A 14,462-nucleotide genomic window follows, 5' to 3' on the forward strand; every position below is an offset into this window, starting at 1 on the left:
TCTGTCTAACAGTGCAGACACAGGTTTGCAGAGGTGAATATCATTTGATAGCTTACTTTTTTTTTTTTTTTTTTTACTGCTCACACTTCCTGTCCTTCGAGTTGTGAACAGTTGTGACGCGTGGGGGGGGATGATGTTCACGGTTTGTGTTGCATTTTTCTTCTCCCAGCTGATGGTGACGTAGCTGCGCGCCTAATCAAGGCTGTGTGTGACTTTTAGAAATTGGGGGGGGGGGGGTCTGTAGGGCGCAACCATTTCACACCTCTATCTCCTGAAAGGAGGCTTAATATTAACAACAACAGGAGGAGGAGGACAATCCGTTGACAGAGCTCATCTCCAGCAACCACTGAAAGCTCCAGTGACGGAACCAAATTGTGGTCATTCTACTAGCGCGCAAAGTCCAGCAGCCTAACTGGTAACTTGAACAGCTGAACGCACAGCTGAGCGCGTTTCTACTGCAAGGCAGTGTTCATTATTAATTTCGGCGTGGCAGTTGTGTGGAGAACACAGCCGGTATACGGGAGCTTTACGCTAGTGCCTACCTACAAGAGCGACATCCTAGATTTCCTGCGCTATCACAGCGGACAGGAGGAGGAGGAGAGCGCTGATTCACGGCTTGCAGGAGGAGGGAGAGCCGTGCGGACAGGCTCACAAGATCCATCTCTACCAAGGGTGCAACCTTAAAATACCAATCCCCCCCCTCCTCCTCCTCCTCCTCCTCATCCTCCTCCCTCGTCACTGACAGCTTTGCGACCCGGTCAATCCGTCAGACAGGGAGGATCTGGGGAGGAGGGCGACAAGGCAGGAGAGGACGAAAGGCGATCATCTCTGGCCGGTTTGTTCCAATCACCAATACCTTGCAGGCTGGGGACCTGCCTCTCCGTGAATGAGGACGACAACGCGGCTTTACCGGGGGATTTTGTTCCGAGGAGCACGTTCGACTCAAGAGATCCAAACGCGAGATTATTTTGAAATTGCTCTCAGGCTGATCACAACGTCAAAACAATAAAAAAAAGGGGGGGTGGGGGGCGGAGAGGAGCTCTTTTGCTGTCACTCCACAAACTCTCCGGAATACAAATCCAGGTAGGTTATTATGAATACCACGACAGAAACTCAGTGATATTAATGAATGTAACCTGGCGTATATCATCAGTCATAAACAACGTATGGGCTTTTTAATTATATGTGACAGTTACATCCTAGATGGAGTAAAGATCCATGTAGCTGCAAATACAGTCGATAGCATGATGTGAGCTGAATGAAGTCCGTCACTCCGGAGATGCTTTTACCTGCATATCTTCTCTAATTGCTCCTCACTTTTGTGCAGATATGATCCATTGCGAAACGCTGAAATGGATTCGTGATACCGTCTAATGGGTGTGCCATTAAAATAATTGGCGTCTGTCAACGCAAGTAAAGGATACCCGTTGTTGCAGCCTCCCGATTTCGTCCTGCTGCTGATTGGCTGAACACCTGTATTTCCAGTTGTTATACATATATCTAGTCTATCTATCATAGTTTTCATCATGGCATCTCGTGCATGCATGCACCAGTGTTTTGTGATGTCAAACAGTCAGGCCATAGATATTTATTTAAAAACAGACGTATACACACACAGGCCGATAAGTGGCGCGGGCCTATGGGTGCTCCAGCAGGGATTCCCCCCGCAGGTAGCACTGACATCTATAGTGTGCGAAACAGCCTTATGATGATTAATCAGCAACAGCTGAGGCTCTCCGTGCCTCTGCTGAGTCCATGTTTACGGGCATCTCAAATAGCCTCCTTAAACAGGACCCTAGTACCAAAATAGAGATGGGGAAAGAGATCTGTGAGCAGAGCATCAGCTGTCTCAGCCATAACGCTGTGTGCATCAGTCAGGAAATTTAGGTGCCTGGGCATGGTGATTACTTATAGATGCACTAAATCAAAAATTAATACGTGCCACTACCAACATTCTTGCAGGTGTGAAACTCTAGACTTAGATTAGTTGGGGCACATCCCATAAGCATTTCCCAAAGCCAGACAAATTTACGTTCAAGTACAATTTGTTCAGCAGTCCAAATACAATCCTCATAATGCCAAATACTGCTTACTATTGGAAACTGAATGGGAATATATACTCGAGCTGCAACTGGAGAATTCATATTTTTGTTTAAAAACTATGACCCATGATTAAAAGATCATCAACATGACTAACTGGTAACTTGGTTACTTGGTAACTTAGTAACTTGTTAATGTTATATATATATAAGCTAGCCTACTGTATTTCTTTTAATTACAACAATCTTTAGAGCTTGACTTTGCATTTTCTTGTTTAAACTTTTCATTTTGCTAAGGGTTGTTCCTTCTCATAAGATGAAAGTGCATTAAGTGCTTGTAACCACAAATAAATCAGTTTCAAAATATATTGAGACTATTAATACCCCCTAATAGTGGTCGTGTTGGTTCAGGTTTTTTCCTATCCTGACGTTATTGAATTTGTATGTATAAGCAAAACCTTTGTTTCAAAATATGTGTCTAAGAATATTTCCATAGGTATCTCCCTAAAAATCGGTAAAGCCTTTTATGACATTTCATTGATCCATTGTTTTAGATGGGACAGAAGGCCTTTATTAACAGTATAAGATTGTGATATCAAATGAGATATTGGGATTTTTGCTGCTGTAGGACTCATTCTTTAAATTAACATTTAAAGAACTTAGTAAATTTGTAGTGTAGCAATTGGGTACCACTGATTGCCCAGCACATCCACACAATAGTGATTTTGAAGTTAAGGATAAAGTACTTATTAGACGTATATATATATATATTATACGTATTACATCCTCAATAGTAATCATACATGTTATGTTTCTAAATGTTGAGCTATTAACTAAATAAATACTGTGATATTTTATTTAGTAAATATCACGTAATTAATTTATTCTAAACAAAACATGGCTAAAAGTTGTGTAAGTTGGTTCATGGTCTTTATGACAGGCTAACGTAGGATTTTTCAGTCAGTATATCAGTTGCAATATACTGTAGATCTTAGGTTCACATGCGTTTTGAGAGAATAGCTCTTTTTTTTTTTTTTTTTTTTGACTCATTTTCATACTTTTTGGTTGATGCTTGATCAAACTCCCACTTTTTTTTGGTCCTTTTGGCTTATCCAGTGAGTTCAGGGCCCAGCTCCACATTAACAATGAAAAATGCTTAAAACAGTAATTAGTATGCAAATTGCTTGTGTAGCTTCTAATTTAGGGATCATGGTTCTAATGGTGATTCACATAGAAAAATTGAACTGTATGCTCTTTATCAGCTCACAGCAACTGATGCGATTTGTCTTAAGATGGAAAATCAATCTTTAAAATACAAGATCCCTTTGAATTCACACACCTGGACAGTCTGAGCGTTTTAATGTAATAGTTTTATTGAGCTTTACTGAACATAATTGGTTAAGATTATATGCGTGATTTCCTTAATTTATTTCTCAATCAGTCAACCCCTATCAGGTACATTGTCAGCATTTTTATAAGACTGCACTATACCGCTAATGATGTCATCAGAGAGTTTGCAGCAAAAAGCATGTTTTTTTTCTGTCAGTGTGGGGTGTGGAAGGCGTGGGCCTTTACCAGTACAATAGACAGAGTTGCATTAAGGGAGTTGCCTTTGGAGCTTTGCTAAAGCTGAATTTATACATCTGTGTTAACAGACTACACAATAGGAGGGCCTGGTGCCTTAGTGGTAGAGCATTGGGTTGGGATACAGAAGGCCACGGGTTTGAATCCCACCCCACCCTGTTTGGCCCCACTCAGCCAACAAGGGCGACCTTGGTGCCGACCCTGAGCCCGGACAAAATGGGGTGGGTTGCCGCAGGAAGGGCATCTGCCCTAAAAACTCATGCCAAATCAACGTGTGTGGAACACGTTCCGCTGTGGCATCGCCTTAAGGGAATAGCTGAAAGCCATTATTTACAGACTACACAATACCTGTGGCTGCTATGGTATAAGCTCTGAGGTTACTCTACATGTTACTCCTGAGGAGTTTATTCAAAGTAAATACAACAAAAGGAAAGATAGACTCTTAGTAGGTATGTTGTTCTTCTAAAAAAAAAAAAAAAAACATCTAACAAAGCAATCACACTTGAAACCTGCTCATTGCTCCAAGATGTAAGTCCTATTTTATAACTTTCTGTATTGTGTTGTGTTACTGTTGCTTAGCATGAGAAAGTAAATAAAGGAATATGATTATGTGATTGATTTGTGGATGTCTCTTCTATATGAGGAGAGCACACTATGATGCCAGGTGTAAATGGATCAAGATCTGTAGCTCATTCAAGGCATATCGTGATCAGATCTCAGCCAGGTGTACAGAATAAGCTCGATCACGTTTTTAAAGCTGAAGTATGTCACTTTTTTAAAAAACTCTTTATTTAGTAGAGATATGCCTCATAACTTATCTTGATGTGGAGAGGTGCTGTTGATGCTTCCTATGACCCAGACTCACAGAGCAGAACTGGCACCAGTGCAGACATATTCACTACGAAGGTTTGTGAGCGAGGCTCGTCCTTCCAACCATTCAGACAAGGTCAAACTCTGTGCCAAATACTAATGCAAAGGGTATTTTGTACGTATCCATGAGAAGCCATGGATTTTGAAACACTGTCAGTATATGACATTCTGGGTGAATTAATTTCCAGCCTCATGCTGCAGCTAGCTTCATTCCCAGGAATTATGGGAAAACACAACTGACTATAATATAATAACAAAATGTTCTCCTGTTCTCGTGCATGTCATAGATTAGTAGCAGTAGCTATATTTAAAAATGAACAAACAACCAAGGTATTGCTTCTCATGATCTGGAATGTGTCCAATATTTGTAAATTCACAAGCCTTGCTTAACTGTGTTGAGATTTGATCATAGTGCAGTCAGAATCAAGATAATAAGGATGCTTATTTGTGACAGGTGTAAATGTAAAGGCCTTCTGTTTCATCCAAAAATGAATTTTTATATTGCCTCCACAGCCGTGCTTTTTAAGCAATAGAAGTGGTATATTTCTGTACTATACCAAAGTCATGAGGAGGTTGCTGTTGTTGAGAGGCTGGCCTGATACTAAAGACAAAGGTTCCATTCTAGTCCTACATCCTGAGGTTTGGGTAGCAAAGCTTGTGCTTCTAGTCACTGTTTAATTTCCAGTATCAAACCATGATCCCAATATTCACATGCACAAGAAATACATTTATCGCATCTATATAATAATGTAAACCCAATACTTAAGTCAAGTGATATTATTCAATGCACATTTTGGGTGGCTTAGATATGAGCACAACTGTACTCTAGTTACAGTCTGTTTGAGTAGGATTTTATTTCTTGTGAAATTTCTAAATCTAATGTGGAACTATGTAGTAGGTAGTTATCAGGCAGCTGGCACTCTGTCGTGTTCCTGTGTGGTGTTGTATCCATCTAAAATGCTTTATGTCAGTCTGGTAGTTTACTCTTGGATTCTTGGGTATTTGGGCTATTTGACATTTTGTCTTTCCTCTTTTTACCCAGGATAGTTACTGAGCACATTTTACTCACATTTTACTTCACCATCTACAGGATGCTTAAGAGTCACTTGTCTGTTTGCTTGAGCTGCAGGAAATTGCAGTGAGGTGGTAAAAGACTGGTGTTAATTTAAAGCTGCTATGATAAGTTTTCAGTAAACACAATATTTCTAAGTCATAAAAAAACAAAGAGTTATGATCTTTCATGTCTTTACTGAGCACGTGAATTAAACATGCGAAGTGATGGTGGAAAAGTAATAGTAAATTTAGGATCATGTCACCTGCAGTCCAGTCAGTGAAAAGAGAATGAAGGTGTGGTTTAGAACCACCTTGACTTATAATAACATGCGAACAGTGTCAGTGTGCTATTTGCAAGCAGCATCAGGTGATGGAAGCCTTGCAAAAACGATCAGAAGACCTACAATCAAAGCTGGAAAGGGTTACAGACTAATCTCACAGACCCTAAACATTTATCAGTCCACAGTTGGATATATTGTCTTTAAATGGACATGTTTTGGTACTGTGGGTACTCTCCATAGAAGTGGGAGCCGAGCCAAGATCACTCCAAAGGCACAACGAAGAGTGTTCAATGAGGTAAAAAATAAAATAAAAAATACCCCTAGGGTAATAGCCAATGTTGCTCTGTTTAAAGTGTATGAGCAGATTTTGATGTGACGTTCAGATTCGGGTTCCGCATGCTCTAGTACATCACCGAACAATTAAATGTCATTTAATCATTTCCCAGGTTGTAAAAAACGGAGGGGCTCTCCCTATCCTTTAAATCCCGAAGGCTTCGTCTATTTCTGCCTCATTGCAGTGTGTGCTCAACCACCCCAGCAAGCTCGGTGCAATAAAAATGACAGAAGCTAGCCGGTCAGCACTGCTGCTTTGACACTTCCCCCAGCCCTCCTGTGCCTTCAGTATCTTATTTATCCCTGGTGTTGGTTTCCAAGTTTTTATATTTTCAAGTGAAAGTTATTTACATTTCATGTTTTTAAAGATTGATAAATGCAACCTAAACAATATCATTTCTGCATTTCTGAAGGTTTAATACTGCTGTTGGTTAATTTTTTTCTATGTTTAACTTTCAGACTGAGACAGTCAACACCAGAGCAAAATACTAATTGTTTTTAGATTAAAGCTTACTCTCTTTAAGTTACAACTTTTTCACTCAATTATTTCCCTGTTGTTTTTGTCTGTGCTCAGCATTGTCTGTTTTCACAGGGATTGTATTACCTGGCTCCTGTCCATATAAATAGCTTTTTCTGATTCAGCTAAATTTAACTTCTCTGCCTCCAGCTTCTGCTGATATTTGCCTCTATCACCTTTTCCATCCTCTAGATCAGTGTGCACCTCTACATTTAGCATCTATTTTAACATCTGAGGGTTTTTATTTCAGTCCGAGATGTCCTCCATTTTTATGATTTATCACCTCTAAAACAAAAGCCTTCTGGGAAGACAGATCTCTCTAAATGTTATTGAGGTCTCCTAATAATCTCTCAAAAGGCAATTATTTGTATCTTTGAACCATTAAATGAGAAATATTAGAAATATTTTTACAGAATAGATTCCTTGGTTTAGATAATAAGAGTTTGCACACACCCTTTTTTCGCAGTTTTTAGGTGTATGTTGACACTGCTAAGGTTCCAGAAAATAAGTAAATAGGTATGTAAATAGGTATTTTTATTTCAAATAGGCAAACTCCTATTTGACTGTCCACATCTCCAGTAAAAAAAAAACTGTCAGCTATCCAAACTGGCTTGAAGTCTGCATGGATATCAAATGTCACCTGAGATTTCAAGTAGCTAGGGTTATTTAACCCTATGTCTTTAACCCTACTGCCACATTTTGGACAGTGCTGAGTTTGGCAACATTGCATGCATGCTGATCAAGCTGTTTGGTTCAGAGTTGTGCATTACCCCTAAGATTTTAGACAGTCACAGTCAAATTGATATTATTGGGTGCACGTATCCACATCTAAACTGAAAATGTTATGATTGAAAATTAGCCCACAGGCCACAATTTCAATGGACTAATGTTATCTACATTGTTCACACAGTGAAAATCTGAAAATCAAATAAAAATAGAAAAAAGACCTTTAAATCTGTAAAGTACTTGCCCATACTGTAAAGTATGGGCAAGTACTTTACAGGCTGCCTGTCTTAGATAACATAAGTGTCTTATGAATATGCTGCTTGGAAAGTAAAAGCTGTTGAAGTCTTATGGAAGGGAAGTGGGATCATTTAAAGTTTTGCATCAAATGAGACATTTCTTGCTTGCTTCAGACAGTGTGTTCACCCTGTGAAATGGAAACACACAGTCTGACACACTGAAATGACTGCTACTACTCAAAAATGGGGTTTCAAATTATATATACTCGAAGGTTGTATAAATATTCAATTATTTGATTACTTAAATTATAGACTTATTATGTGACTAAAATGGATTTCTATTCAAATAAGTTTATTTAGTTTAAATAAGTAGTGCATTTAACCGAAAGTACAATAAATACTTATCAGGCCGTAGATGCATTTATCGGTCTAATTTAAAGACACAGGGTAGCATTTGTTTTCTTAAAGAGACATCATGGATATAATGTTTGTTTCTGTTTTCCTTTTCCAGGTGGTGGGTGGAGGAAAAGCATAGCCCAGTGCTGGATCCCCGAGGGACTGTCAGTGTGCTAAGGACCCTTGAGACGAAGGAAGGTGCATGGAGGGTTCAAGGCCCGTAAAGCCAGGGTCGTCAGCCTGCCTGTGGTTGGGGCTGGTCTCTGTGGCTGTAGCCTTCCTTTGTACAGAGGCCCGGACCACTCCGAGTCCTTTGCTTAGCACTAGCAATGCGACTTGTGAGGGGAACTCAAAGTGTCAGGCAGGGATCATCCTGCCCATCTGGTATCCAGAGGATCCCTCCATGGGAGACAAGATCGCAAGGGTCATTGTGTATTTTGTGGCTCTGATCTACATGTTTCTCGGAGTGTCCATCATTGCGGACCGCTTCATGGCAGCCATTGAGGTCATCACCTCCCAGGAAAAGGAAATTGTCATCAAAAGGCCAAATGGGGAAACAACCACTACCACAATCCGAGTTTGGAATGAAACCGTGTCAAACCTCACTCTCATGGCCTTGGGCTCATCTGCCCCTGAGATTCTCCTTTCTGTAATTGAGGTTTGTGGACATGAGTTTAAAGCTGGTGAGCTCGGGCCCTCCACAATTGTTGGCAGTGCAGCCTTCAATATGTTTGTCATCATTGGCCTCTGCGTATCTGTTGTCCCCCAAGGAGAGGTACGCAAGGTCAAACACCTTAGGGTGTTCTTTGTCACTGCAGGCTGGAGCATCTTCGCTTACATCTGGCTCTATATGATCCTGGCCGTGTTTTCTCCCAATGTAGTCCAGGTGTGGGAGGGTCTACTCACACTGGCCTTCTTCCCTATATGTGTACTCCTCGCCTGGGTGGCAGACAGACGACTACTCTTCTACAAGTTCATGCACAAGAGGTATCGCGCTGACAAACACAGAGGTGTCATCATCGAGACAGAGGCTGAACGTTCCAAGGGGATTGAGATGGATGGCAAAATGGTCAATTCTCACTTCATCGATGGAGGCGCTGCCAGCAATCTGATTGGTTTGATTGAGAGCAAAGAGGTAGATGAGTCCCGGCGTGACATGATTCGCATCTTAAAAGATCTCAAACAGAAGCACCCCGAGAAAGAATTGGATCAACTGGTTGAGATGGCCAACTACTATGCTCTCTCGCATCAGCAAAAGAGCCGTGCCTTCTACCGCATCCAAGCCACACGCATGATGACAGGTGCTGGAAATATTCTTAAGAAACACGTTGCAGAGCAGGCGAAGAAGAGTGCCAGTGTGCAGGAGGTGCATGTTGAAGAGCCTGAAGAGTATGTGTCTCGTATTTCGTTTGAACCTGCTGTCTATCAGTGCCTCGAGAACTGTGGTGCTGTCATTCTAACCATCACCAGAAAGTGTGGTGACATAAACAAGACTATCTATGTGGATTACAAGACGGAGGATGGTTCAGCGAACGCTGGGGCTGATTATGAGTTCACAGAAGGCACAGTAGTGTTCAAACCAGGAGAGCTGTTCAAGGAAATAAGCATCGGCATTATAGATGATGACATCTTTGAAGAGGATGAGCACTTTTTTGTTCGACTCAGTAATCTTCGTGTCCTGGAGACTGAGGACGAGGTGCTGTCCCCTAACAGTCTCCCGTACCCAAAGGCCATGCTGGGCTTTCCCAGTGTGGCAACTGTGACCATTCTGGATGATGATCATTCAGGGATCTTCACTTTTGAGAGCAACTCAGTACATGTAAGTGAGAGCATCAGAATTATGGAAGTTAAAGTACTGAGGACTTCTGGAGCAAGGGGGACAGTCATTGTACCCTATCGCACTATGGAGGGTCTTGCGAAAGGAGGAGGGGAGGACTTTGAAGATGCTTACGGAGAGCTGGAGTTCAAGAACGACGAGACCTGGTAAGGCAGCAACCCCCTTTTTTTTGTCATAGGGCATTTGCTTTTCAGTAATGACTTATTAATGTCAAGTTTATTAAAAATGATGTACATTTGGATGTCGTAAATAAGATCATGTTTTCTGCTTCTTTTTGCATCCCATTGATGTTTTTTGTTTTTGGAATTGCAGTGTGATGGTGTTAAACCTGTCAAAACATGTTAGTGTGTATATATGATATGATCAAAGCTATTTGGCAGTCTGCCAGATACACGTCTCATTCACCTATTGCTTTTGATGTAAAGATGTTGTCTTGCTTGCCTCCTGACATCATTTAGAACATACTTTGGTTACCTCCTTCATGTGCTGTTTGCACTCATCACTCTGTGAATTTTAAATGCTTTTTATGCATGGTTACACAGCATAGCCTCTCATCTGAGCTTGCACTCTGTTTCCCTTTGTTTTCCTGTCAAGAGGATCTGCTCTCATCAGAGCAACATTGTAGCAATCCTGTGTCTTTCGCATGCAACAGAGATTCAACTTTGGGATTCGTCACACAATTGTGGAAGGAGGAAGTCCCTAAGTAACCCTCCCCTTGCTTCTCTAATCCCTGCTGCTTTTGTTTTGTCAAACTTTGGACTTTGTACTCTGTCTCTGTGTCATGTCTGCTTTTAGTGAAGCAAAACAGTAGAGAAGAACAAAAAGGGCTTAATAAAAAGGGAGGGGATTGAGAGAAAGGCCAAAGGCTGAGCTCGGTTCATGCACAAAACTGTATATGGCAGTTTTTATGTTAGCAGGTAGGCTGGAGGCTTGATTCTTACTTAAAGCAGCCAAACAAACAAACAAACAAAGCTTGTATTTGAGTAGTAAGTGTCTGTGAGTAATAGTGATGTCTTATGTAAAGTGCATATGTTATGCAGACTTGTAAGCTGTACCATCTGTGTACTGTACTGCACTATAAAAACACATAGGCTTACAATTGAGTGGGCAAAATTGGCAGTGTTGCATTAACAGCAATGCAGTATAGTGCACTGTAGTACAAATTGCATCAGGGCCATGTACTGTATGATACCACAGCCTTTGTCCCATGCATGTAACACAGTGCCCTGGGATGCTGGCATGTGTGAAACCCCTCTTGAGAAATATTGATTTGTTTATTTCACAGCTTGCATCTCACACATTAGTCTGCAGGCACTTAATCAAAGTGACATGCGTCTGTGACATCCCTTTCCCCCACCAGTCAGGACCCTCTTAGCATGCTGTGTCTGACTGGCAGGGTCTGTGCTCCAGGGTATGGGTTCCTAAGGGCTGAGGCAGCCCAGGAGACCATCAGCAGGGGAATGAGTGTCGGGGTGATCAGCATGCTCTGGGGGCCAACTGAGCTGTAAGGGTGTCTCTTGATTTATGTGAGAGATCCCTCTTGGATCGGTCCTGATGGCTGCTGGGGTAGTAGAGGGAAGAGATGTGGAGAATGACTATTATTTTGAGACCCTGTGATTTTGCCGGCATTGTGAGGGAATACAGTTCTATTGATCTGTTCATTGTGCTGCTGTTTGTTGTATTTCGAGTTAGATGTTCTTACATTGCAGCCCTACTCCAATGTAAGACTTATTGAGATCTGTGAATTGTTAAAACTGGGGATCTAGGGGAACAGTAGTACTATATGCTTAAATAATTATTACTCCAGAACAGGAATAATTAATCAGGTTTGTAGGGCTGCCATTAACAACTATTGTAATTACTGTTGATTAATTTGATTAATCAGAATATTTAGAAACCTAAATGCATTTCTTTTAACAATCTCTTTACTTTAGATATTTAAACTGTGTTATTAAACAAAAAGCAAATGGGGCAGCTGTAGCTCAGTTAAAGGCAGTAAAGGCAGTTGTCCACAGATCACAGGGTCAGTGGTTCGATCCCTGGCCCTGGCTATATGTCTCGTTAAGTCTCGTTAATAGTTCTTTCGCTAAGTGTCTCTGGGCAAGTCACTGAACCCCTGACAGCCCATTCCCCTACCCAGCTCTTCCGTGCCGTTCCAAGCCCACTAGAAATTGGGGAGGGTTGCGTCAGGAAGGGCATCCGGCGTAAAAACCGTGCCAAATCAACATGTGGACAATGATCCGCTCTGGCGACCCTGAACTCGCAGGATAAAAAGAAAAAATTAAACAAAAAGCAAATGTGATTACAGAATTAAAATAGAGGTATTATTTAAAATCTTTGATTCACATGTTGTTAATCATGGACACAATTATTTAACCTAGTTTATTCTGTCTTATTATATTTTATATTCTTGTCTATCGACAAATTTTAAATAAAATTGAATTTCGAACTCCTGAAAAGTTCTTTACTGTATATTAATTAGTGGCTGAACTATCCATGAACCACTGCACCTTTTATAAAAATGAAACAATTTATGCCTGATTACAATTAAACAGGTCTGAAATCTTGTGATCTTAATAAGGACACACAGACACACACACACACACAGACACACACACATACACACTGGAATGTATCCATGCATACATACCAGTGCATGTAGAACTTATGTCGATGTCTTGAGCTGTTGGCCACACAGTTGTTCCAGACCAATGTTCATAATGTCTAACTGCTGTGCCTTTTAGCAGAAAACATTGCTTTAAAATTGGTTGTAAATTAAAACTGACATTTTGCAGTGGCATTGCAGAGACAAGACTGTGGGCTTACAAACAAAAACATTATGACTAATAATAAATGTCAAAATCACCATCTGTAGAAAGACGCTATAGTCTTGTCGATGTATGTGCAGTCATATTGACAATGTGCAGCTTTGAAGTACACAGTGACAAAGCTAAACAATTTGTAGATTTTTACTGCATAGGGGCAGCTATAAGACATATTGTGGACATTAAACTAAACACACACAGTCAGTCATTGTAATGTGTTTCACTATAGAGAAATGATAAATGTTGTATTGTTACTTTAAACATACAGGACATTTTTCAGTTATGCAGTTAAAACAATGAAAGCTGCTCATATGCAAGAACACGCTCGGGTATTAATATGAAAATCTTTCCTTCCCCTGTTCAGAGACTTCTGGGTCTTTTGTAGAAATGGCAGACGGCTGTTACAGAACTCCCAACAAATCTCCAGAAATTTCCATAATTACACTCAGATAGTGATGCATTAAATTCTGTGTGCATCCATTAAAAAGACAAAGAAAAGCAGTGGAAGTGACAGCTTCATCCAGAAGCACACTAGAAGATTCATGAGAATATTTCCATGCACAAAACAAAGCGGGTGAACGTGTAGAAAATCCACCAACGATATAATCACAACGATGTTCTTTCAGCTCCCTTCAAAAGCTTTCCTCATAGCACTCATACTCACTCTCACGATGTGAACAAATACAGATTCTTTTGGTCTCAATTGCACATTCATATTCCACCATTTCCATGCATAGGAATTGACGGTAGATCATTGATGGTATTTCCATTTTGCACACAGTAGGTGTCTGAACAGAAAGTTGAACACCCTTCTTTGCACTTGGTTAGATTTAGCTATTGCTAATTCAGTGATTGTAACAACTTAATAAGGGCAGAGAGTGCTCCCTGTCTAAAGGGTAAGAACTCTGTTTCTGAAGTCCTTAAGGAAAATTAAAACACATAATGTTCTTGCTTTCTCTAAATCTGTTTCACAAATCATTGACTCTGTGTCTTTTGATGCACTTTGGAACACAAAGATACACACAACAGTCCTAATCTGGAGCTCTGGAAAAACATCACTTTGATTCTTAGTCAGGAAATTGTTCTGAGCATAAATGATGGTTTAATTGTTGTTGTTGGTGGTGGTGTTTTTTTGTGTGTGTGTTTTTTGCTCTGAGCTTACAGACAATTATCTCACATTTATCTACATGAAAATTCCTAAGAAAAAATGCCAGAGTGATATCTCCAAAGGTGACATTTCCAAAGAGCTATTTTGTCAGACCAACAACGCTGAACCCAAAAATACAGAATCATATTCTTAAATTAGAGAAACCGGATTAATAAAATGTTTTGAGTATTTGTGCTGCAAAATGATCATGATCGTTGGTGTTTATTTTTCTTTTGGTCCATTCAATGCAGTACAACATGACAATAAATTTCCTTTTAGAAGGATTTTTAGAAGTTGAAAATGTACATGAAAATGCAAAAGACTGACAGGACAAACTAACCTTCTGTTCTGTTAATTGATTGACAGCTTTGCCCCTAACCATCTATTTATTGTTTTGAATAATTTTTCAGGAAAAACATATCAGATTAAAGCTTCTCAAATGTGTTTACAGTGTTCTACAGTTGTAAATTGAATATTTTGGACAAGAAAGACATCACCTTGTACTCTGGGGAAAATTTTTGTCCAGTAAAAGACAAAAGAAAATAATTGGCAGATTAATCAGGTTTTAAAATAATCAGCTCTAAATAGTATTTGTAAAATATAATTTTTAATCTTCTT

General features: G+C 40.2%; 1 protein-coding gene across 3 annotated transcripts in view; it reads left to right on the forward strand.

Moving 5' to 3' along the window:
• The first annotated feature begins 221 nt into the window (after positions 1-221).
• slc8a3 (solute carrier family 8 member 3) overlaps positions 222-14,462 on the forward strand; it is a 97,829-nt gene continuing 83,588 nt past the window's right edge. For all 3 annotated transcript variants that reach the window (XM_067479391.1, XM_067479392.1, XM_067479393.1), the window contains exons 1-2: positions 222-1,083; positions 8,151-10,018. In XM_067479391.1, coding sequence (XP_067335492.1) covers positions 8,238-10,018 — 1,781 coding nt within the window. In that variant the 5' untranslated portion in view covers positions 222-1,083; positions 8,151-8,237. The remainder of the gene's footprint in view (positions 1,084-8,150; positions 10,019-14,462) is intronic.

This window comes from Channa argus, chromosome 16 (assembly GCF_033026475.1).
Source record: "Channa argus isolate prfri chromosome 16, Channa argus male v1.0, whole genome shotgun sequence".
Lineage (NCBI taxonomy): Eukaryota > Metazoa > Chordata > Actinopteri > Anabantiformes > Channidae > Channa > Channa argus.